Consider the following 24937-nt stretch of genomic DNA (forward strand, 5'->3'; position numbering starts at 1 on the left):
AGGAGTGTTCGGGCTCTCATGGATCTTCTGTGACTTCGAAGGTGAACCCATGAGATGAACCCAATCAGGAAGAACACAGATATTGGAAATACGCGCTAGGGAAAAAGTTAATCCAGACCCCGGATGGTCTCGAGAAATCACGAACTTTTTCCCGAGATACAAATCTGGGCTCTCTCGCTCTGGGCAAAGCACGAAGTCCTATTTTCTCGAGGTTAGACGGGAAATATGGCAGCCATGTCTTCAGGAATTCAGGCGCGCTCCAAAAAGCTGGTGAAAAGAGGGACTACATCAATGCGGAAGCACCGTTTCGAGTCGTTCAACCAGCGCATCTCAAAGCTCAGCATCGATCCCATAAGGAGGAGCCGCCGCAACGAAGTGGAAGCCGACGATCTCACAGATTTGGCCTCCTTCTTCAAGGCTTCACTGGACCGATGGAAAGACCTCAACCTCTCCGAAAGTTTCACATCGTTTGTTCGAGAAGTTGAACCGATCTGTAACAGCTTGGCTCAGATCCTCCACTACCACCAACGTGTGTTCGATATCCTAGTAGATTACATTGGGAAGAGAGATCCACTCTCGCTGGAGCCGCTGCTGGATCTTTTGAGCAACTTCGCACATGATCTAGGCGTACGGTTCGAAGGGCACTTCTTGAAAGCCGTGACACTGGTGGCTTCTCTGGCCGCAAAGCATGCAGATGTTGAGGCTATTGAATGGAGCTTCACATGCCTGGCATGGCTGTTCAAGTACCTCTCACGGTTACTGGTACCCAATTTGAGACCTCTGTTCGATATAATGGCGCCATTGCTGGGAAGAGAACCACAAAAAATTCATACGACAAGATTTGCTGCTGAGGCTATGTCCTTCTTGATCAGGAAAGCTGCGATCGTGTATGCCAAGGATGCCAAACCTTTGACCATCGTTGTGAACGCCATTCGTGACGATGTTTTACAAGCGTCTAAGTCGGGATTCAAAAAAAGCAATGTCCAGTTGTATCAGCATGGTCTGATGACGCTACTGGTCACCTCGATCAAAGGCATTGAGCGAAAGCTACATTCTGGCGGAGCGCACATCTACCGTTGCATGCTTGACCGCCAATTCGCAGATGACAATGACCCGAGCACGGGCTTTAAAGAGATTGTGTATGGGGTCACGGTAGCTTTGATACACCAAACCGACTCGGTCAACTTTCAACCGATATTGGACATCGTGCTTGAAAATCTTCAGAGACTTAAACCCGATTCCAGCAAGAGCAGCGTTACTGTTTGTGGACGCCTACTCTTCGTAGTCTCTACGGTGCGGAAAGGGTCCAGAATCCAAGATTGGATGCCAGTGTTGAATGCTATGTTAGCCTTGCTCGAACTCTGTGAGCCGTCAGACGAGGAACCTCTTGCGGAGACCTACAAAGCGTCTGCTGTGATCCTTCAATATTCCCCACTAGAATTGGTCCTGCCCAAGGTTCGTCAGGCAATGAAGATCGTTGCAGATGATCGTTTTGCACGAAACTTCTTGCCTTTCTGCAACTACTTCTTTGATCTGGGTCACGATCGCTTCCAAGACTTCCTTAGACCCCACTTCTCTAGATTCATTGCTTCCAACTGGAAAGACCACGAACTCGAGCTATGTTTAACAGTGCCCAAGATCGGACAGGCTAACAACTGCAACAAATTTCCCTGCCCTGCACCATGGCAGGAACATATTGTCAAGACGTTCGAAGACGCAGTCGATAAGGAAGATCCGGCCGTCCGATGTTCCAGCTATCTTCAATTACTCGACTTCATGATGGTTAGCCCTGGTACTAGGGACAAGGTTATGGAAAGCGTAAGCGACATGGTCCATCAGAATTTGCAGTTGTCCTCAAGTGGTAGCCTTCGGAAGGTGTTCAGCCTTGGCCAAGGGCTGAAAGCATACGTACAATACACTTCCGACCTTGGGTCTCGTCTTGCCAAGAGCTGGCCCTTGATGTGCAGCCAGGCCGTTAACCACGGAACTCTTGCGCCATTCCTTGAAGCCATCTTGCTTCTTGTCAAGGCCAACGGTTTGCAGAACTGCAATAATGACTCGTTGACTCAGGTGCTGATAGAGAATCTTCACTCGTCCTCTCACACATTACGCAATATCTCACTACAGATATTGGACGCGCTGTACGCGGAAAAACATGGTGAAAAGGCAGATATCCTTACCACAGCATTGACGATCGAAAACAGTCCGCTAGATCTACAATCAGCTCGTTCTATATCGATGCATGCTCGCAGGCTATCAGCACAGTATGAAGCCGCGTCGTCAGATGAATGGCTGCAGAAAGCCATCCCCCATTTCTGTTTCGGCATGCTCACATTCAAACTCTCCCAAGCCTGGGATGATGCGATCGTTGCACTAAAACAGATATGTGAAACGAAGACAGGGGAAGATGCCGTTTCTGCACTAGCTTTCGAGTGGCTGCAAGAGCGTGCCCTGGAACATGGGAGTACTAATGTGTCAACTCTCCCACCAATGGAACAAGGCTCCTTGACTGACTTTCAGTGCTCAAATCTCATGCAAGTGGAGCAACTCATAGATCGTGCAACGATTGAGATTGCGACGGCTGCTGAGAAGTCAAGACGCCAATTTCTTGCTACTCATATTTTGTCACCGCAACATGCTCCCAACGCACCCAGTCTAGCTCTTCGTGTGTTATTAGCAATCCCCCATGTCGCAGAGAAGCGATCAAGGCAGCTCGTACCCCTTTTTCTGTCATGGGCCGCCGAGGAGCTGGATCAAGATCCTGAGAGCCCTGTGGAAGACACAGAAGCTTCAACGATTGCGAGGGGAAATCCAACTTCTTCAAGACTTAAGCGGAAAGACCAGAAAGCGATGCTGGATCTCTTTGGCTGTTTCCATAACCCCAAAGTTCTCTATCGATCTTCCAATGTGTTTCTGGCACTGCAAAGCCTGCTGACCAATGGGGACGCTGAGGTCCAGAAATCTGCCCTCAAGGCTCTGCTCACATGGAAGACTCAGGGCATACAACTCTATCAAGAGAACCTGCTAAATCTGCTAGATGATGCCAGATTCCGGGACGAGATATCTACATTTGTGCACGTGGATGCTCAGAACAGCGTCATACAAGAGGACCATCTTCCCGAGCTGATGCCAGTGATGTTGAGGCTGCTTTATGGTAGAATGATTGCAGGATCTGGCGCGAGCAGTGGTAGTAGAGGACAATCTGGGAGAAGGAAGACTGTCCTCGAGGCTCTCTCCCGGCTAGATGAGATATATCTCCAGGACTTCATTAGCATTGCTCTTGACCGTTTACGCGACGTTAGATCTGTGGAAGGCACCCAATTGAACGAAGAGCTGTTTGGCACAGAAATCATAAGCATTCGAAAACAATTAGGGTTGGTCAATATGATAAAGGACATGCTCGAGATTATCGGCGATCGTCTCGCGCCCTTCGCCAAAAGCCTAACTCAAGCCTTGTTGTATTGCTTAGTCTGGGCCTCCCGACGGCTCGGACTTGAGAAGGGCGCAACGGACCAAGTTTCCGAGGGTGTTTCGCAGATCTCATTGTCAAAGGCTGTCCGACAAATTGGCGTGCAATGCCTAACTCTACTATTCCGATGCTGTCCGGCTGAGACGCTCCGGCCCTATCTATCCACAATTTTCTCGGAGCTACTGAGCCCAAGACTAGATGCATTGCCCATTGAAACAGCTCAATCGGTTTCTGGTACACTACAGCTCTTCTCGACTTGGGCTTCGTCCAAAAATACCGTATTATTTTTAGTAGACTATGATGCAAGAGCAATGAAGTCGGTCATTGACTGTCTGGATGTTCCTTCAGCAAAAGACCAGGTCAAGCTGTTTGTCATTGAAGAAATTCTTGGGAAGATCGTCGCGCTCGCTAGGCCATCGATCACTGAAGACCTGGAGATGGACAATTCCTCTGGCTCCAGTAGTGAGCTCATAGCACAAGACGTCTTACGTCCGAACGCGCACAATATGCTTGATCGAATGGGAAGCCTACTACGCAAAAGCCCCAGTAAAGATCTTTTGGTTGCCGCAATCCAGCTTGTTTCTGCGCTTGCGCCTCTGGTCGAGGGTTCCTCTCAAGTGGACAACCTACTGGAGATCTGCACATTCCTGCTCGATCAACCCTCACATCGAGTCAACCCTAGGTCCAAAGGCGAGCTTCTCCAGATAGTTCAGCATTTTATCCCCTTGATTGGCTCCGCCCTCTCCTCAGATCTGCAATATTGGATCTTCTGCACGATTTCTTCTCTATTCGGATATTTCAAGGATAGGGCAAATCGTTTGATCCTCTCGAAAGTTTTGTCCGTCCTGGCAGAGCAAGGTGGCGAGCTGCAAGATATTGCACGACTGTGCACTAGTCTAAACTCCTTCTCCCCAAGGAAGATCGACGAGCCTGACTTTGATGAACGCCTGAAGGCTTTCAATGCCATCAATGAGATAAGGTACCGCGACTTCACTCCAAAGCAGTGGCGTCCGATCCTGTTCAATATGCTTTTCTACGTCAAGGACAATGAAGAACTGGCAATACGATCCAATGCGTCCTTTGCACTCCGTCGGTTCGTGGAGATGAACGTCGTTTCTTCAGACGCTGCAGAGACTGAGTCCTCAGATTTGACCAGAACGGTACTCTTGCCGGCTCTCCGCAATGGCGTCTCAGAACCATCTGAATTAGTTCGCACTGAGTACCTCAGCATTACAGCTCATCTCATTCGTCACAATCCGGAATGGCAGGAGGTCAGTGACATGTCCGCTCTACTTGTGAACCATGACGAGGACGCTTCGTTCTTTGGCAACATCCTCCACATCCAGCAACATAGGCGTCTCCGGGCCTTGCGCCGCTTAGCCACAGAAGCACGCCAAGGAGGTCTTCGGAGTGTCAACGTAGCTCACTTCTTCATACCCCTGATTGAGCATTTCGTCTTCGACAAGGGCGAGGACGAAGGCGCCAACAATCTCAGCGCGGAGACGGTCGTGACGATTGGTGCACTAGCTTCGTCGCTTGAGTGGCCCCAATTTAGGGCTATGTTTCGAAGATTTAGTGGCTACATCAAAAGCAAGCCAGATATAGAGAAAACGGTAATCAAGCTACTGGGCGTAGTCATTGATGCCCTTAGCCTGGCAGCGGCGGACAAGGAGAGAGCGTTGACCACTTTCGGTGAACCGGATACTGACAATCCGGAACCACCAGCATCTGTCCACAACGGCAGCACGCTTGCTGTTACGATGCCGAGGCAGGAGAACCTCGCTGGTGAGCTGACAGACAATCTACTGCCGTCACTCGAGAAGTATCTTCATGACAAGGACGAGTCTACGGTCAGCCTTCGTGTCCCTGTCGCAGTCTCAGTCGTCAAATTACTGAAGCTCTTACCTCATGGTGGGCTGAAATACCGATTGCCGCCTGTTCTTACGGATGTTTGTCACATCCTCCGCAGCCGAGCACAAGAGTCGAGAGACTTAACTCGTAAAACCTTGGTGGAGATATCGATTCTGATAGGTCCTCAATACCTTGGCTTCGTCATGAAAGAGTTGCGGAGTGCTCTCGCAAGAGGGTACCAATTGCATGTTTTGTCTTTTACGGTGCATTCAATATTGGTGGCCACATCTTCGATATTCAAGATAGGCGATTTGGACTATTGTCTCCCACAGATTATCTCAGTAGTCATGGACGACATTTTCGGGGCTACGGGGCTGGAAAAGGATGCAGAAGAATACATAAGCAAGATGAAAGAGGTAAAAAGCAGCAAAAGCTACGATTCACTGGAGCTTGTGGCAAAGAATACGACGGTGGAGAACTTTGTGCATCTCATCCGCCCATTGCAGACCCTGCTAGGGGAAAAGCTGGATCTGCGGATGGTGAAGAAAATCGATGAGCTGCTGAGACGCATCGGAGTTGGCCTTCTTCGCAATGAAGCCATCCAAGATCGCCGGGTACTCGTCTTCTGTCACGAAATCATAGCAGAAGTATACAAGACAGGACAAACCCCGAGCGGCAGGCAATCGAAAGAGGATCACAGTACCAAACGCTTCTTGATCAATTATAAAGGAGCAAACAAGGCTGGCTCCCGCGGTAGTACTTCGTCGTACAACTACAAGCTTGCTAAGTTCTCCCTTGATGTGCTTCGAATGGTGCTACATAAGCATGATGCTCTTCAGACGCCGTCAAATCTAGCAGGCTTCATTCCTATCATCGGCGATGGCATTGTCCAATCCAACGAAGAGGTCCAAATCTCCACCCTTCGTTTGCTCACTACGATCATCAAGGTGCCTCTGAAGGCTATAGACGACAGTGCAGCCATATATGTTGCCGAGTGCGTGAGACTAGTCAAAATCTCGACATCGACAAACGTAGAGCTAGCACAAGCAGCATTGAAGCTCGTATCCGCTATCCTGCGGGAGCGAAGAACGATCGAAATCAGAGAGACAGATCTAGCCTACCTTCTCAAACGCCTCATTCCGGACCTGGAAGAGCCTGATAAGCAGGGAGTAGCTTTCAACTTCCTGAAGGCCACTATGACTCGCAAAATCGTGATCACGGAGGTCTATGAAGTACTCGACGCTGTCGCTGTCATCATGGTCACCAATCAAACCCGAGGCGCGCGTGATATGGCCCGAGGCGCATACTTCCAATTCGTCATGGAATATCCCCAAAGCAAGGATCGCTTTTCCAAGCAGCTCAGCTTCCTCGTCCGAAACCTTGACTACAAACACCAGGAAGGTCGTCAGTCAGTCATGGAAGCCGTTCACCTCCTGTTCACCAAATTAGGAGAAGACTTGGTGCAAGAAGTCGTTGGAACTTTCTTCGTCCCCTTAGTCATGGTAACAGTCAACGACGAGTCCAGCGAGTGCCGAGAAATGGCTGGAGTCCTACTGAAGAAGACTTTCGAGCGAGCGGACAGCGAGCGCACCCAATCGTTCCTCAGCTTACTTCGTTCCTGGCTGGGTCAGTTCGACGAGACTCTTCTGAACAGGGTCGCGCTCCAGGTGTATTGCTTGTATCTTGATACGAATGGTGCAAAAGGCGAGAAGGAGATCCCGCCCCTCCAGGCTCGACTGACGCAGATCCTCAAAAGCAATCTCAAAGCTCCTTCCGAGGCCGACTGGGAGCTGTTATACTTCGCTTTGCAGGCATTTGCCAAGATATGCCAATTGTTCTCAGCCTCAACCCTCGCTGCAAGCACGGCTCCTCTATGGGCGAGTGTGCGTCAATGTCTTTTCTTCCCCCACGCTTGGGTCAAGCTGTCGGCTGCCAAACTGTTGGGTGCATATTTTGCGGACTTCGCCAGGAATAACGTCGGCAATGAAGCTCTTTCATTACCACTTGAGGGCTCAGGTGGTCTGTGGCTCAGCGAACAGGAGATCATAGGAGTCACGCGAGCTTCCCTAGGCTTGCTAAGAGTGCCCGGCGTGAGCGGAGAGCTCGCTAACCAAAGTGTACGAAATCTAGTCTTCCTCGGCAAGATCATGGCACAGACATCTATGCTCTGGCCACAGAAAGATCAACAGCTTGAAGCAGAAACCATCGAAGATGAAGGATCCGAAGACGAAAATGGCCTAGAAGAAGAAGACTTATCTACATCTACGACCATACTAGCACTTGGCTACCTCATCCAACGCGCCTCCTCCCTCCTCCGCCGTGGTCCCCTCACAACCCGCTCCCCTTCTTTAATCCCTCTCCACGCCTGCCTCACCCTCCTCGGCGCACTCACCAACAACGTACCCCTCCCAACCCTAAAGCCCCATATCCCAGCCATCCTCCTCCCTCTCCACAACCTCACGGATCCCGCTATTCCTACCCCTTTTTCCTCCGACACGGCCTTCACGGGCGGCTACAAAACGCTCGTCAGCAACAGCCAAGAACTGATGGCGTTGCTGCAGAAGAAGCTGGGAACGACCGGGTATGTGACAATATTGCAAAGAGTGAGAGAGGGGGTCAAGGAGAGGAGAGAGGGGAGAAGGGTGAAGAGGAGGATTGGGGCGGTGGCGGAGCCGGAGAGGGAGGGCGAGAGGAAGAGGAGGAAAGGGGTAAGGAAGAAGGAGAGGAGGAAGGAGAGGGGTGGGGAGGAGAGGGGGAGGAGGAGGGGTTGGTGATGATGGAGTAAAATATGACTGGCTGATTTTGCATAGCGAGAGGAGTATGGGAAAAGAGAAGCTGCATGTATGATCTTATGCTGCAATGTGTGATGAAATTGTAGATACCACAAGGCTGGCTAGTGCAGTCAGATTTTTGGCATCAGAGATTGCCCCATTCAGTATTATCCATTGATTTTACTATTTACTTGATATCATGGTCGGCTACCCAGCAGCGATATTGACTATCAGGCCCTGAATACCTTCAATGCCTTTCAAGATATCCACAATCTTTGAACCCCGACGGCACTACTAGCTCAATCCACCTTCGTTGGAGATATAAGACAGACCGATACATACGTTGGTCGTCCATGGCAGGGGCCAAACCTAACTCGTTCGGTTCCCTTCCATATACTTGTTCACAATTCCATTGCAATACTGATTCACAATCCTTCGTTCGTATCGAGTTGATGTTGAATCTGGTATAAATCATCCTCCCTTCCTGGGTCCTCCGGAGAAAGTTGGAATGGCAGGAACGGCCGGTATGACAGGCTTGGGTACCTTGGGCTCGCGCTGCGCAAGTTTCTTGCGTTCGTTCTCGAGCTATAGGTATCACTTGATTAGCAACACTGGACCACAATAGCAGGCAACTCGCAAACATTGCTTTCCTATTCTGCGAGCAGAAAAAAATTACTCACCACCTTTTTCACCCTAGCCAACGCCGACCCAGCCTCTTTCCCTGCCCTACAGTCCTCACTTCTATACCCTGGGCCCTTGACGACAACCTGATCCATGACCACAATATCCTTCCCATCCCACCTTGTCGGCAACATCCTGCTGATCGCATCGAATATCTCCTGCGCTTCTTTACTGACATTCCTATTGACCCTGCTAGCTTTTTCGTGGGCGCGCTGCAGAGCGGCTGCTGCGCGGGCGTGGAGGGCCGTTGTAGAGAGGTACGGTGGGAGCGCTGGAACTGACGGGGGTGGGGAGAGGATGGTGAGCGTTGTTATCGATGGGAGGGCGAGGAGGTGATGGATTGTGTTTGGGGGAGTGGTGGAGAGGGCGACGATGTGGGTGAGGGGGCAAATAGTGTAGAGGGTGCCTTCGAGGGTGGGATGCGCGGGGACGGTGGTTTGGAGGCGAACTCTGTGGGGAGGGTGGTTAGCTTGAGCAATGGTGGCTGAAAAGGCGGAGCATGGAAGAGTATAGACGGCGGCATAATGGGCATTGCATAAGAATTGTATGCTCGAAGAAGAGGCGGCATCAAGTAGTACTTACTTTCCACCAATAGCTCCACTCATCGCAGTCTCGAGCGCTACGAGCTGGCCAACATTAGGCGTCGCAACCGGAGCTTTTCCTGCTGCATTATTCTGGCGCTTCGTACTCTCGGCCATGCTCACACGGGTGTGCTCTGGGTATTGATGTCTTCCAAAATGCTATCAAAGACGCATTGCCGAAGGCGGGTACTTCTCTCGGATATAAAATGGATGATGAGGCTTCTAACTTCTGAAAGCCGGGCGCCCTGCCAAATGCGACGCCAGAGACAGCACCAAAGGCAAAGGAGTGACGATGAAGTAAAGGAAAGGAAGGGGTGGAGAAGGCGTGGAGAAGGTGAATTATTAGGATATCGTGCACTCCCCACACCTCTCCTTCACTTGCTGCAGAGCGTCTCGAAGATGTAAGGGAGGAAGATGAGAAGATTGGCGCCTCACTCTCCAGATTTGCTTCGGAGCAATGGCGGGCGCTTCCGGCGCTTGCGCAAGTCATGAATAAGTATGTACTTTATGAGACCAAAATACTTTACGGTACCACGGAGACTTGGAAGTAAGGTATGGTAAGATACTTTACAGTATGGCACGGAAACAGTATCTCACTTCAAGACCTTCTGCACCTGTATTGCTCTAGCTTCGGCTTGTGGAGCGCGCTACTCTAGCCCCTGCAGGCTCAAAGGGTCTGCGAGGCCGAACACTTCATCACAGCCAATATATCACCATTGCCCCAACGCCCCAATGCCATCTCACTCCACGCTAAATGCTTGATAGAAACGATTTCATCGCATTATATCATAGCTGTAAGAAGCATTGGGATATCTCATGCCAAATACCGATACGCTGCTGGCTCTCGGTCCTCAATTCGCTCCAGATACTCCCTCTCTATAAGACTTTCAACTCGCTTCTTTACCATGTTGACATCTGGCATAAATCTTGCTGTCAGTTGCTGGATCACTTCGGCGATTAGCTTCTGATGGGACAATTCTTTGCGTTGCCTGTAGAGACTTGCGTCAGCGTTGTGCTCTGCCAAGACTTCTCCGTCGAGAAAGGAAAAGACTTACTTCATGATCCGCACAATAGCAGCTTCAATCACACCCCCCCGAGTGTCATTATTCTTCTTCTCTGTCTCTGAGCGCTCTTGAGAGTCCTCTACCTTATTGCCACTCGTGACCACGCCGATCTTGAACTTCTGAAATTGCGAGTAGAACGTCTCGTTAAAGTAGAACTTGTCATCAATCTTGACGTCTTTGCTCATAGGCTCCTTGCGGAGGACTCTCGTCTTCTGCGCCACACCCAACGATTGAAGATTTCGAGTCAGTTCGTTGAGGGGTATGTTCGTTCGTGCCTGAATCTCTTCCGTCGTCATGAACCCGCCTGGAGGTTGATCGTTGAACAGAAGAAGAATGACCATCGCGTACGTCGATACATTGATCTCTCTTGTCTTCTTGGCCCCTTTCATTTCTGGAAAGTAGGCTCGGAGATCTGCAGTACCCATATTTGCCTGCCAGGTAAGTTGGCGTCCGCTATGTTTGTCGAGGTAGAACTTCTCAAAGCCTTGTTTGATTCTCTCAATCTGGGGTGGGAAGATGCATCGTGGTCGATCCTCTCCGTCGTTGTAAGAGGGCGCCATAGCTTCGAGCGGCCACATCGTGCTGGTCAGAACGTTGACCTCGATTTCCGCCCTCTTTGGATCAGGATCTCCCAGTTCAGCCACGTGCCTCTTGTAGTTGGACGTGAGATCTGCGGAGACAGCCATATCTTTGAACATTGCTTCGATCCTCTGCGTAAACGTGTTCCCAACCTCCATCTTCATCTTGGATATCATCTGGCGCTCGGCATCCATGCTGATGGAGCGCTTCATCAGCAACCGTCTCGACAGATGCTTCTTGTAGTATCGTTCGAACATGTCCTTGTCCTGGATGTACCGTAGTAAAGTAATACCTTTGTCCAGGAGCAGATCAACTTCGTTCTCTGTCTTACCCTTGATGCCCTTCTTCATGTTTTCGTCGAAGAAGAGTGAGAGATACTCAGAGCTTCTCTCAAAGGCGTTTATGAAGTCCGTAAAGCTGCGCGAGAAAGCAGTTTGTAAACCTTGATCTGACTTGAAAGCTTCGGTGAGCACGTTGTCGTATCTCTCTTTCAGCTGCAAAACATCATCGACCCACTTGATGGCTGCTGTGGTTTGCTGGCTTACTGGCTTTTCTGATGCCTTTTCCTCCCCCTCAGCTTTGTCGCCGTCTTGGTCCGAGGGTTTTGGTAGAGTATGTGTTGCAGCAACGGTAGCTTTGTTCACATCGTTTCCCATCTCTAGAATGCGAGCCTGAACGGCCTTCCTCAGCTCCTCTTTCTTCGGATCGACCCTTGCGCTCAATTCGTATATTAACTCAAGCTCCAAGAGCCGCTCATTGTCCAGCATGTACTTGACGCCACTGGCCTCAAGCGCTATTACTTCCGGGAGATTTTTCTTGATGAGCTCAGTTTCGACCACGCTTTTGACCTTCGTCAAGGTCAATGGAGACAGAGTCGATCTGCATCGGTCCTCTTCTTCGTTGACTCGTTTCCTAGCATCTTTACAGAACGTCCCGGCATCTGCTTCTAATAATAGTTTGGCGCCTTCTAGGCGGTAGAATTCTTCGCTCGCTCTTAGGAATTCAGGCTCGAAGCTTGTGAGGTACAGCTTAGTAGACTCATCCTCATCTTCTGTTTCGTAAAGACCCTCTAGCATGTAGGCACAGGATTTCAGGAGTGATTTGTCGACTATATCGCCTTCTCGATCCATTTGCACTTGATCCAACATAACGGCGTTAAGGATATGGGCAATGCTAATTTGGTCATCAGGGTTGTCAGAGAGAGGAGTTCTCAGTACGTGATCGCGAAACTGCCCCATGGAGGCAGAGAATATCGACGGTTTCCGAAAATCTTTACAGTAAACACGATCCTGCCTACTAATCAGTAACACAATCCTCGTTTCACGGCCTCCTTTAAGGCTCCAGAGGCGGCGCACCATATACATCAGGACATCAGTAGTCATATTCATGCAAAGATTGTGATCCTCCCATGCTTGCTTCAGAGCTCTCAGTAACTTCTCTCCTGCAACTCTTTTCTCATTGGCTGTGGCAATCATTTGTGTTCCAGATGTTGCGAGGAGGAGGGTCTGGGAGAGCTCTTCTATGATCCTTGGTTGCACCTCCTTTGCGAGCCATTCTGCTTCGAACTCCTTCACCCTGATGTAGAGGGTCTCACCCCGCTTCTTGAGCACAAGCTTGTAGGCGTTGCGGTAGAGCTCCTCGAACGACAGCTTTGAGGCGTTCTTGGTGTGTATTTCTCGAAGTGAGGAGGCTAAGACATCCCACATCGAGTCAAAGTCAACTGCATCGCTGGTACCTAGGCCCTGCGGGTGCATAATCTTAGCCTTCATTGCCACCACGGTGATAGGAAGATGGAGTAAGATGTAAGTGGAACAAGGAAAACATGTCAATAAATGTTGGATCGAGGTAGTGTGTCAAGTAGTCAACATTGAAGTGGGTGTTGATGTGTTGACATGTGCAGAAGTGATTCCGTTAAACCTTCACTCTTCATTTGACTTACCCGTCTTGGGGGGCGTATCCTTCTCCCCCTTCCAGCAATCATGGTAAAGGTATAAAATGCTTAGGAGTACCACTCAACCCGCGTTTCCTATTGTGTGTGCTTCTTGAGGAGAAGTGGAGCCGACATGAATCCAGAAAGCTTTCACGGCGGCTGAGGAGAAAGACTTGCAAAGAAATATTAGATCTTTGGTAAAGGGAGCGTCGATTCATGAGACACCAGATGGTGGTAGAGGGTCAACTTGAGTGCACAAGGCAATCGTCAGATCATTGGAGGCAATGAATGGTACGCTGGTTCCTGGATGCATCCCCACTGTAGATCCCGAAGTTCAACCGGACGGTTAGAGAATCTGACGTTTTCAGCGGCTTTGTATGAAAGTAGTGATAATTTCTCCCTCATTTCCCATCTCAGCTGTTTAAAGACACTTACATATCCACGTCTGGACAAAAAAGCATGATGAAAGCAGACCAAATCCTCAGCATTATATTTCGGCAGCTTAGACCATCCCTGCACCAGCCACACTCCGCAAACTCACATCTCCGCCCCCTCTCCCAATTTGCGCCACTCCGCCATCCCAGCTTTCCGCGTCCATCGTGTACGCCCAAACACCGCATCGCACAACCTTCCTTTGCACTTCGCAATTGTCAGACCCGTCGAGTCTCTGACTCCACGTCCGCTCCTTCGTCAGCGGTCGCGCACTCCCCGAACTACCCTAGCAACACCCAAAGCCCCCTGGAGAAACCCCCCGCTTATGAGCTCACCTTTACATGTAAACCATGCAAGCACCGCTCTACGCATACCATTTCGAAGCAAGGGTATCATAAGGGGACGGTTTTGATCACATGCCCCGAGTGTTCGAATCGGCATGTCATTAGTGATCATCTGAAGGTAACTTTTCAAAGCCTTTGCCTGGTGGATGCGAATATGCAAAGGCGGAAGGCGATGAAGACTGACAAAACATTATAACAGATCTTTGGGGACCAACCATTTACCATCGAGGATTTGATGAGGCAGAAGGGCCAACTAGTGAAGAGAGGAACGTTAGGCGGGAAGGGAGACCTTGAGTTTTGGGACGATGGGAGTCAGACAGGCAAGGACACGCTAGAGGGGCATCAATAATGCTTGTGCATGGAATTTGAGGTGTGCATACTTGACCTGAGGTTCTCCACAATGAACCAAGGGTGTTGTGTATTAAGAAGATATCCACTAAGTTTCTCCTCGACAAAGCATTTCCAGCCCAATGTCCACCCTTTGAAAATACTCCAATAGAACATGCTGCGCTTATGGTATCGAAAGGGACTGCCACAGTACCCTACATGCCCAGACCTTCCCAAAATGTCCTGCGAAGCAGCATCCAGATAGTCGTGAAGAACAGCCAACGCCTTTCCTATCAGATCCATTCCTCGTGCCGTCACTCATTCTCACGTAAGCTCTTGATCGATCCAGCGTTCGATCCAGCTCGGACCCTGCCGCTAGGTGCATCTGCAGACAGTCTGTCTCGCCTGATTGCTTGAGGCGGCGCAAGCATGGGCTCCGTCGCACTTCCGTCTCCATCCTCATCGTCGATGGATTTTGGCTCCCTTGCGACGTCCTTCTTAGCATCTTTTCTCATCTTCGCGATCTTAATATAGTTATAGGCACCTATACTAAGAATGGTAACCACCAGTCCGCTGATATTGATTGGAGTCAATGGATCCTTGAAGACGATGCCTGCAGCGGCGATGGTGACAACTTCCTTGAAGATACCGCAGATGCTGAGCGTGACGACCGAGGTTCGCTGAAGAAGCGCAAATTCGGACGCGGTCATCATGAACGCAAGGCAGCCCGGGAAGATCAAAATGCAGACTCCCAAAAAGACACCCTTGGCATCGACAAGAGCCTTCAGGCCATGGGCAAGGTCCACGAAGCCCTCGACAGGAATGGCTATGACGGCCAAGCTAACGAACATGACAGGTGCGAGGAAGAAGATACTGCTGAAAGGATTGCTCGTCGCGGGATTTTTGAGCAACAGAATTTGAGTGAGCGCCCAGCGAAAGCCCGAGAAGAAAGCAGCTAAGATAACAAGGATGAAGCCGAGAACGTTAAAAGCCGTTTCACCGGCCACCATCATAATGACGCCTATTGTCATTGTAGTGATGATAAAGACCAGTTTGATGGAAGGGTCTTCGAGGCGGAAGAGGAAGGCGAAGGCGAGAACGAAGGCTAGAGAAGAGGACTTGCACATTGCTAAGAGGTGAGTTGTCAGCGTAGATGTAGCAGTGGCCCTTGACAAACATACTGTAGAAAGTGAGAGTAATGAACTTCAGGCTCATGTTGCCCAGCCCAATATCAAGGCCTGTAGCGGCTCCGCAAGGACCCACCCGGGTGAAATAGAATATCTTGGTCATAAGAGGCTTCTCCGTCTGTGACGGATCCTGACGTCGGACATGATAGTGGTTTTGAGGATTCGATATGCTATCGGTTCGAGGTCGGAGTCGTGGAACGAACCACAGGACGAGGCTGGCTAGGCAGAATTGGACGAGCATATGCAGACAGGTAGTGAAGAGAGGAAAATGGAAATCCAGGTACTTTTCCGAAAACATCCATTTGTTATACTAGGAAGCAGTCAGCAAAGATGGGGTTGGAGGAGCTCTATGTCTTCACTTACGATAGAGATTGAAAGCGAGAAGGCGTACCACGAAGCTACGAGCAGAGCGTTGATAAGCCACGCCTTATATAACTCGCTGTTTGTGAGTATCTTATTCGGCTTCGACGTCTTGACGTTACTAGCAAATCTCTCGTCCATCCTTACGGCCTTCCTTCGCGTTCTCTTCCTATGCTTTTTATCTTTCTTCGTCATACCCGTCTCGGCGTCATCACTGAAAGGATCTTCCCCAGTCAGATGGTCGAGTTCAAAGTCTTCGCTTGTGGTTCGAGAAGAGAAATCCGAGCCATGGCCCTCATCTGAGGAGTACACCGATTGCTTGTTTCCTTCGTCAGGGGCTCCTGAAGCCTTTCGATGGCGATGAACATGCTTCTTGCTGGAACTTTTCCTCCTCGCACTCCCATTCTCCAGTCCGTCCATTAATTGAGCCCTGCGTCGCCGATATCCATCTCCAGCACCGTCCATGTCAGAGGAAAGCAGGTTAGCATCAACGTCCGTATCAGCGGCGGAATCTTGGTTGTCTATACTTGATCTGGGTGACGACGTTGCCTTGTCGGATAATCTGGAGATCTGTTCTGTCGGATGGTGGTATCCTGCTTGCTCTTCTTCCTCGCCTTGGGTTTCCTTATCGGGGTCCATAGAGGTCCATCCGTCGAGCGCTCTTAGGAGCACGAGCTACAGTAGCATAGCCTTCCTCGCTCTCAATTAAGGGACTCTCACCGGTGTCCTGGTTGACACAGCGAATGATGTTGAGGAACCCGATAGTTCTGTACGGCTCTGTTGTCTTTGCATCTATAGGCAGTATCGTCCAATGACAGGTCAGAGTGGCACGAGTGGCCAGTGGCTATGTAGGGCAAGGCAATTAGCGTGTGCACAAAGATCTGCAACTCTTGGCACGCGGAGAAAATCGCACGCAGAGCTATCAATTACCTATAAACCCCGTGTAGAGCTACCACCACGTACCGTAGTTCACGTATACAGGTCCTATCCTGAAGATACCCAGTCTCATCTATCCTACGACTTGCCCCCACATCCAGAAACCTCGGTCTTAGACTATTTTTAAGACTATTCTGAGGCTTGGTGGAACATCTAGAAATAATTACATTTTCAACGCTTTCCAATAACTTCATCTTAGGAATAAATTACAGTGTAGATTGAATTGAGTATGTTTAGTATGAAGACAAAGACATTGTTATTACAATATGTGACGATATCTCTATAAGGGTTTAGAGGTGGTTGGCAGGATCCAAGGATCCAACATTCACAGTGCTCAATTTTCAGGTATCGGTTTATTGGTAAGATCATTGTGTTGAATGTTAGGAAGTGGATAGACGAGTTCATGTCTTTCGTCATTCACGGCTTTCACAGATGCATTTGTGTTCTGGTCTAAGTAAGAGCATCCATGTGCATACTGTGAGGAAGCAGGCCTCTCTTCCATTTTCTTTCGTCAATAATGACTTGTACCATGATGATGGTGAATTGAAGGTACCCTATGCTTGGTAGGTGGACGCCGACACGTCGCCGCCTCTGCCGGTCCAATTGACGTGGTTATCCTTACCTTCAGGATACTTCTCGCTGGCATGGTCGGGCTTGATCCTGAATGTGTGGGCACCAAAGTAATCTCTCTGCGCCTGCAAAAGATTTGCTGGGAGGTCCTTCGTGCGGTACCCATCATACCAGCTAAGAGCAGTGCTGAAAGCGGGTGTAGGTATACCCCACAACGCGCCCTTGCTGACAATGTCCCTCCAGCCGTCTTGAGCCTTGTGGATGGCTTTGTTGAAGAAGTCGTCGAATAACAAGTTCTCAAGGTCTGGGTTCTTACGGTATGCAGAAGTAATGTCCTTCAAGAACACTGATCGGATAATGCAGCCACCACGCCACATAAGTGCAATTGAAGGTTTGTTGAGCTTCCACTTGTATTCTTGGGCAGCCTACACTTGAGGTGAGTATCGCAGCTAACGGGGTGCTGTACAAGAGACGGAAAAGACGTACGTTCTGTATCAACATGAAACCTTGAGCATAGGAGATGATCTTCGAGGCGTACAAAGCTTGCTCGAGGTCGGCGAGGAACTTTTTCTTGTCTCCATCGAATTTAGGTGTCGGGCCGGCAAGTACTCCTGCCGCACGGCCACGCTCTTGCTTGAGAGAGCTCAGGCACCTTGCGAAGACAGCCTCGCCAATCAAGGTCACGGGCATACCAAGGTCCAAAGCGTTGATTGCTGTCCATTTGCCTGTACCCTTCTGGCCCGCGGAATCCAGAATCTTTTCCACCAATGGTGTACCGTCGTCATCGTCATATCGGAGAACGTCACGGGTTATCTCAATGAGGAAAGAATCGAGGACACCTTTGTTCCATTCCGCAAACACATCCGCCATCTCTTTCGCAGAGAGGCCCAAGCCGCGCTTCATGATGTCGTATGCCTATACTTCGCGTAAGCTTACCAGAGGCGAACAATCGATGTCGGGTCATCATACCTCGCAAATCAGTTGCATGTCTCCGTATTCGATGCCGTTGTGGACCATCTTGACATAATGACCAGCACCCTGGTCGCCTACCCAGTCACAACAAGGCTCACCGTCACTCTTGGCAGAAATGGATTGAAATATATCCTTGATATAGGGCCATGCTTCCTCATTGCCACCAGGCATAAGACTGGGTCCGTAACGAGCACCTTCTTCGCCACCAGACACACCGGTGCCAACGAATCGAATACCCTTCTCGGCTAATGATCGTGTTCGGCGATTGGTGTCAGGAAAGTGAGAGTTCCCGCCGTCGATAATGATATCACCCTTTTCGACAAAAGGTAGTAGAGCGGTTATGAAGTCATCAACTGGCTTGCCGGCCATGACAAGAAGCATGATGCGACGGGGTTTCTTGAGCTTCAGCACGAACTCTTCCATGGAATGAGCTCCCTCGATGTTTTTATAATCTTTGCAGGGGCATTAGCAATGCCTTCCTTTCTCCACTTGTTGGGAGGGGGGCGCATGGACATTGACAAACCTTTTGCCTCATTGTCCATAAATCGATCGACCTTGGCCACGGTACGATTGAAAGCCACGACGTTGAATTCCTTATGATCGGCAACATTCAGGAGGAGGTTTTGACCCATAACGGCCAGACCGATGAGGCCGAAATCACCACTGGGAGTGATGGGCGCAGGTCCGCCGACATTGATGCCGGCCAGACGGGCGCTACAGTCAGCCCAGAATTCTCATCAACATGGTTCAGCGTTGCGAGAGACTGTCATGACTGGTGTATCTCCAAGGATCGAGTGTTAAAGAGCAACTACTCTAGTGGTACGTATGTTGGTTTGAAGCGGGGCAGGCCGGATGAAGAAGGATTGAGAGTACAAGGTCAACTTACATTGCTTTGTCCGTCATCTTGGATGTTCGAAGGATTGTCGAGTTTGTAGGTGCTGTATATTATTTGAGGGTTGAAAATTGAGGTGGTTTTTCAAGTTGTTCTCTTCAACGCATCGAGAAGTAGAGAACGAACTGTGACATAAGGTGAGAAAGAAAGAAAACCCTCATTTGGTGGGGAGGGGAGAATCAACCGCACTACTTTATCCTTGCACGTGTCACTAAGACCAATCGGTGAATAGTGAATAAAATACCATACCGTCCCCTGACCCGTCGGCTAAACCTGCACCAGTATCACCAATACCTTACTTTAAGTACACATCTGATCACCAAGCATCATACAATTCACCCAACCCTTCCTCCCTTCCCATAATCACTACTTGTACAACTCGGCTGGCAACGAGATCCACCTGTACGTGGTGCCGGCTACGAACCCTCTGACAAAGATTCCTATACCTTCGGGAGTCTACTCTACACCTATTTAGCAGCTGCTACGCGTTAATTAGGTCCCAACTCGTCAACTGCAGTGGGCGTAAACTTACGATCCGACACGTCAGAGGAGCCAAGAGATCTCAAGGGAGCGTACATTTACACATGGGTGTACGATCGGATTCTTCGATTACGATAACGGTTAACTACGTATAAGCGAAAATCGAATAATAAGACGCGTCAGATCGAGGGTTAACGCGTCTTTCTCGAAGAATTCGATATTATCGATATAACGGCGAGCCCCACCCCTCTCGGTCGGATGATACCTCCCTCCCTCGCTGATCGATAACTCTTCCCTAAATACTATAAGTACTCGACTCCGGCCACAAACGAGTCGGCTCGTTTACAAGAATTATATAAAGGTTTTCTATAGGAAAGAGACCAGACAAGAGAGCTAAATCTAATATATTTAAAAAATATCCTCTTGATAGCGGAGTTAGTGAGTAATAAGTGATAGCCGTATACCTCTTAATCAGCTATCGACGTGCGAATAGATTTAATTAAGTCTTATATTTCTACGAGAATCAAAGAAGAGCTTAATTCGAGTATTTCCGGCTTTGATTTGATAAATATTACTATTCTCTCTCTTACGTGACGATATACAATGGAGTACTGAATATCTGAGGATACATAAAACAGAGAGGCTAAAGCTCGACCCGAAGAAACGAGGAAAAAGCTTTAAGGTACATTGCAGAGTGTAATAATATCTAGTTGCAATGAAGGCTTTGGAATTCCTAATATAATATATATAGCCGTAATTCTACGGGATCACGATTATCTACCGTATCTTAAATGGGGTACGGATACCGGACATGGCCGTAAGGTCGAGTGGGTAAAAACGGTTACACTCTGGGCTACGCCTTTCAATGGGAAGGGGTACGAACAGAGGCACGGCCCTCCGATGTAGGAATTACACACACACACACACACTTGTACAACTCTCTACCGTGGCAGACTGCATCCAACTCTACTTTTCCTATTTTCCTATTTTCCTTGCTTCCTTGCTTACCTTAGACTACTCTACTGTTCGCGCGCCATTCAACGACCCTAATAAACCCCGTATCTGACCTACCTCGGCCGCTGCAGCGTCTCTAGGCGCGAGAGGTACGTACCCAATTCATCACACCCAACTCCAAGGTTTTACAGCACAGCCGTTCATCATGTCATATCCGCCACCTCCAGGTTTGAACTTACCACAAACCTCTTCTTCATCCACGACCTCTCCAGCTCACGCCTCGCTGCCCCCGCGACCGCCACCGTCAGCTGGTCCACTCCCGTCCTTCAACTCTACTACCTCCTCCACCCCAACATTCTCCTCCGCCCCAGGAACCCGCGGCTACAATGGCACTTCAAACAACACCGGAGGGAATCAGCCCGCGAGTGGCTTCGGAGGCTTCACAGGATTCCAACCACGTTCCCTAGCTGCGAATAGTCAACCGTTCCGCACGCATAGCCCTGTGGTCTCAGCACCTCCTGCACCGCCAACAGGCTTCTCTGCCCCTCAAACGACCTACTCCAACGGTGCATACCAAGCAAAACCGTCCTACCAACAACCGCCGACATCATCATTTTATCAAAAGCACACCTTCGAAGAGCCATATGTCGAGCCCACACCACCTCAAATACGAAATCCTTTTCCCCTTCCTGGTCAAGGTGGTGTCGGGCGAGGCGGAGCCGCCGGGCAGGGCCAGGAGATAGACCCAGAAATGGAAGCGCAAATAGCGCAGTGGCAAAGTGCGTACGCGGGCAAGGATGCAGACGGCAGCCGCACTGCTGGTCGGTCATTCAACAGATTCGCTACCGGAGGTGAAGGTGGTGCTTCTTCGACCGGTGCCAACACAGCTCCGCTGGGCGTACGACAGGATGTTGCAGGTGCCTCGATGAGTAATTCGGCCATGAGTTCCGCGGCCAATGCTGATACTGGCGTGGCAGCCGTTGTCACAGGCGCAGACGGCAAGCAGAAAACGGTCGTGCGTAGCGGTGGTGGACAGACGTGGCAGGATCCATCGCTACTCGAGTGGGACCCGGCACATTTTCGTTTGTTCGTTGGAAATCTTGCTGGTGAAGTTACGGACGAGTCTCTCCTCAAAGCGTTCTCAAAGTATCCTTCGGTGCAGAAAGCGAGGGTAGTGAGGGACAAGCGGACGACGAAGAGCAAGGGATACGGTTTTGTGAGTTTCGTGGACGGGGAGGAATATTTTCAGTCAGCGAGAGATATGCAAGGAAAATATATTGGAAGTCATCCTGTGCTTTTGAGGAAGAGCACCACGGAGATTAGGCCGACGGTACCGCAGGACAAGAGGAAGAGTGGGAAGGGAGGGAAAGGAGGTGGAGGAGGTGGGAAGGGTGGGACTGGGGCTGGTGTCCAGAAGAAGCAGAGCAAGACGAAAGGTGGTCTAAAGGTGCTGGGGTAGGAGTATCATCGAGTGAGGCCAGACGGGATGTTTTGGCCTGAGCTTTTCCTGGGCGGCTTCGTCGCAGTGGTAGTCTACAGCCTAATCACCAAAGACGAGAGGTCGCTTGTTCAGCGATGGAGGCCAGCACGGGCTGGATACCGAGGAGTGAGTTACGTGAGATACCCTTCAACCCTAAGACCGATGTATGTAGAAGCGACCGAAGACTTTACGGTTTCATTGAAAGATACTTCTTCGCCGGTTCTAATTTCTATCACTTACGTTGCAGCGCGATTGAAGTTTAACGTCTCGGCCTTTTCCTTTTCGAAAGCTTGGTAAGGAAGCCAACCTAGAGTTGTTGGAGCACCAGAAGGCCATCGACTGATCCAGCCATGAGCACACAGATAGCGGAAGCAACCCCTTCTATTGCTTGAGTTTGGACGTCCTTACGAGTAAGCTCTCAGGTATCGAGTAGCGATCGTTCCACAACGTTAATCCTCAAGCTTCGCTATCACTCCCATTTTTGATCGCTTTCTCCGTCTTCGTCTTCCCGAACTGCAACTTTTTCTGTCCCTTTTCCAACGCTTTCTTGTCTTTCTCCCCCTTCCTCTCGAACTGCTCCTGATACTTCGCCCTCTCCTCCGCCCCTTTATCCGCCAATTCTTTCTCCATAGCCTTGAATTCATCCCCGTCCGCATCCACACCAATCAATCCTTCCAGCATCTTGATCTCTCTAGCCCAGACTGCCTTGTCCTCCACATCCTTTCCTGTCTCTTCGTCTTTATGATCGATGGGTGTCTCCAGAACCATGGGCAATCCTTCGAATCGCGGCTCGTTCATTACATTCCAGAATGCGCGCAGGCCAAGGAAGCCGAGGCCGATGTTCTGGTGCAGATCTCGGTGGCTGCTGAAGGGTGCTTTGCTGTCATTCAAGTGAAGTGCGCAAAGGTATTTCACCCCCACTATTTTGTCGAAGTCGTCCAGTGTCTTTTGAAAAGCCACAGGTTTCCGCAGATCATATCCCGCAGCGTGAACGTGACATGTGTCAAGACATACTCCGATTCGGTTCTTGTCGTCTACGAGGGCGATGATGTCGCGCAGGTCTTCGAATGTAGAGCCAATTACATTGCCACCACCTGCCATGGTTTCGAGGACAGGCGTTACGGTCTTGGTGGCTGCATGGGCTCGATTGAGAGCCTTGGCTATACGGGCGATAGCGGAAGGTCGAGGGTGGCTGCCAGTCCAACCGGGGTGGAAATTGTAGAGTCTGATACCAAGAGATTCGCAGCGGTTCAGATCGTCGAGGAAGGCATTGTAGGCTTGAGTGGCCTTTTCGGGGTCTTCTTGGGCGAGATTGACGAGATAAGAGCCGTGAGGTAGGATGTGACTATAGGGAAAGATGAGTAAAGTTGGTTGATTGGTTCAGTCTGCTTTCGAGACGGGGAGTGGCTCCATACCTTGCTGCGTCGTACTCATGCTCACCACAGAATGCTTTGAATTGGTCTCGGTGATCGTCTTGCAAAGGGGGGTTCTCCCATTTTTTCTGCGATTTGAGGAACATGGCAAAGGCATTCCCGCTTACAAAATGTCAGTCATGTCATGCTTGTGAGCTTTGGAGGATATTCACCCAATATGCACGCAATTTGTGACTGAATTGTGAACTCCTAGATTCGTAAAAGAGTCTCAGCTCTACTGCTGCTAAATACATCAAGAGAGACTGACCTTTGGCACCGCTAACGTGGGCCCCAATGAACATGCGTAATCCATCGGTGCGCGTCGCTAAGGGCATTGCTTCTATCTCTTTCTCCTCCTTAGTCTTTCTTTTGCGTTTCGTCTTCTTCTGGCCTTCACCACCCTCTTGAACCTCTTCGTCCTCTTCTTTGACCTTGGTCTTGCGTCTGGCCTTTCTAGGTGAAGCTTCGTTCTCAACAGTCTCGTCAATTTCGACGTCTGTGGCCTTCTTCCGCTTTGTCTTCTTAGGCGATGGCTCGCTGCCTTCGGTTTCTACTTCCTCACCCTTGACGATCCTCTTACGTTTAGCCGTCTTGTGGATACTCCCGTCGATCTGGGGATCTGCTGACTCTAGATCTTCTTTCAGCTTGGGGTTCCTCTTGGCCTTTGTGGAAATATCTTCCGCTTGTGGCTCCTGCTCTTGAGTATCTTCTGTCTTTGGCTTAACCTCTTTTCGTTGTTTGGTCTTCTTAGGAGTTGCTCCCTCAGGCAGCGCCGATGGCGCCGCCTCCGTAATGACAGCTGCGATCTTCTTCCCTTTCCCGGAATTCCTGGGCGTGTCCTTGTCTTCTACACCATTGGCTTCGAGACGGGTTGTTTTGTTTAGGGAGCGAATGGCGCGTGGCGTCCTTTTGGAGGTAGTCGGGTCTACAGCTGCATTGGCCGCTGTTGTTCGGGTCTGTGATTTAGGTGATGCCTGTGCAGGATCGGCTAATCGTTCTGAAGCCGTCATAGCTGCTCAAGTTGGAGATATATCTGTGTATGCATGGTTGAGGAGGAGGACGCAAAGTCGCGAACGAGAGGCTTTTAGCGCATTCAAAAAGAAGGCAATCTCTTGGCATCGCGAGTGATTCCCTGACGAGCCTGAGTCCCTCAGATTTGAATAGGGTAGTTAATTGTAAGTGGAACTTGATAAAAAATCTCGTTGAGTTATTGAAATTTCAACATCATAATGTAAGTTACATAAATTTGACAGATTGCTGGACTGGAGTCTGGAAGTTGAACTCGCATATCCTGACACAGCAATCATAATCATTATGCATTTATTTTGTATACACAATATACGGAACTTTTCGCTGCGATTCACACGCCGGTCGAATTGATGAAAGATAACGATGTGGTGCACGTTGAGTAACTTGAGTTATCAAGTATCTTAATATTTGACTCAAACGGAGGCACCAGAGGGGTGAGGAGCTTTTCTTTTGACTACTCGTACGCTAATTGGCGGCTAAGGCAGAAATTCCCAGGCATGCGCTTTCCACAGCCCTAAAGTATATCTTGGCAGGATCAATGTGCTCGGCAGTCCGGTTACTTTGACGAAGACTTAGAGTCTAGACATAAACAATCCATCAGAGCACTTTCTGTCCGAAAATTGCATTCACTGACTA

General features: G+C 49.8%; 8 protein-coding genes across 8 annotated transcripts; 3 read left to right on the top strand and 5 right to left on the bottom strand.

Annotated features, from left to right (window-relative positions):
* Positions 1 to 234: 234 nt before the first annotated feature.
* On the top strand, positions 235 to 8094 carry HO133_008023 (uncharacterized protein; the record flags this gene model as incomplete). Its single annotated transcript, XM_037298891.1, has 1 exon — positions 235 to 8094. One exon carries the CDS (start codon positions 235 to 237, stop codon positions 8092 to 8094), a length of 7860 nt encoding a protein of 2619 aa, XP_037156227.1.
* A 468-nt stretch (positions 8095 to 8562) lies between these two features.
* HO133_008024 (uncharacterized protein) lies at positions 8563 to 9470 on the bottom strand (the record flags this gene model as incomplete). The annotated part of the gene is made up of 3 exons (XM_037298892.1): positions 8563 to 8676; positions 8772 to 9222; positions 9355 to 9470. The coding sequence occupies 3 exons, from the start codon at positions 9468 to 9470 to the stop codon at positions 8563 to 8565; spliced, it is 681 nt and encodes a 226-aa protein (XP_037156228.1).
* A 697-nt stretch (positions 9471 to 10167) lies between these two features.
* Positions 10168 to 12977, bottom strand: HO133_008025 (uncharacterized protein; the record flags this gene model as incomplete). The annotated part of the gene is made up of 4 exons (XM_037298893.1): positions 10168 to 10342; positions 10409 to 12285; positions 12352 to 12738; positions 12936 to 12977. The coding sequence occupies 4 exons, from the start codon at positions 12975 to 12977 to the stop codon at positions 10168 to 10170; spliced, it is 2481 nt and encodes an 826-aa protein (XP_037156229.1).
* Positions 12978 to 13385: 408 nt separating this feature from the next.
* HO133_008026 (uncharacterized protein) lies at positions 13386 to 14051 on the top strand (the record flags this gene model as incomplete). Its single annotated transcript, XM_037298894.1, has 2 exons — positions 13386 to 13820; positions 13902 to 14051. The coding sequence occupies 2 exons, from the start codon at positions 13386 to 13388 to the stop codon at positions 14049 to 14051; spliced, it is 585 nt and encodes a 194-aa protein (XP_037156230.1).
* Positions 14052 to 14343: 292 nt separating this feature from the next.
* Positions 14344 to 16215, bottom strand: HO133_008027 (uncharacterized protein; the record flags this gene model as incomplete). Its single annotated transcript, XM_037298895.1, has 3 exons — positions 14344 to 15158; positions 15211 to 15526; positions 15580 to 16215. 3 exons carry the CDS (start codon positions 16213 to 16215, stop codon positions 14344 to 14346), a joined length of 1767 nt encoding a protein of 588 aa, XP_037156231.1.
* An 851-nt stretch (positions 16216 to 17066) lies between these two features.
* On the bottom strand, positions 17067 to 18957 carry HO133_008028 (uncharacterized protein; the record flags this gene model as incomplete). Its single annotated transcript, XM_037298896.1, has 5 exons — positions 17067 to 17507; positions 17569 to 17997; positions 18052 to 18506; positions 18578 to 18768; positions 18941 to 18957. The coding sequence occupies 5 exons, from the start codon at positions 18955 to 18957 to the stop codon at positions 17067 to 17069; spliced, it is 1533 nt and encodes a 510-aa protein (XP_037156232.1).
* Positions 18958 to 20585: 1628 nt separating this feature from the next.
* HO133_008029 (uncharacterized protein) lies at positions 20586 to 21839 on the top strand (the record flags this gene model as incomplete). The annotated part of the gene is made up of 1 exon (XM_037298897.1): positions 20586 to 21839. One exon carries the CDS (start codon positions 20586 to 20588, stop codon positions 21837 to 21839), a length of 1254 nt encoding a protein of 417 aa, XP_037156233.1.
* Positions 21840 to 22316: 477 nt separating this feature from the next.
* On the bottom strand, positions 22317 to 24282 carry HO133_008030 (uncharacterized protein; the record flags this gene model as incomplete). The annotated part of the gene is made up of 4 exons (XM_037298898.1): positions 22317 to 23205; positions 23276 to 23395; positions 23446 to 23482; positions 23541 to 24282. The coding sequence occupies 4 exons, from the start codon at positions 24280 to 24282 to the stop codon at positions 22317 to 22319; spliced, it is 1788 nt and encodes a 595-aa protein (XP_037156234.1).
* Between the last annotated feature and the right edge of the window lie 655 nt (positions 24283 to 24937).

Source organism: Letharia lupina (genome assembly GCF_014066315.1).
Source record: "Letharia lupina isolate WasteWater1 chromosome Unknown contig_4, whole genome shotgun sequence".
Lineage (NCBI taxonomy): Eukaryota > Fungi > Ascomycota > Lecanoromycetes > Lecanorales > Parmeliaceae > Letharia > Letharia lupina.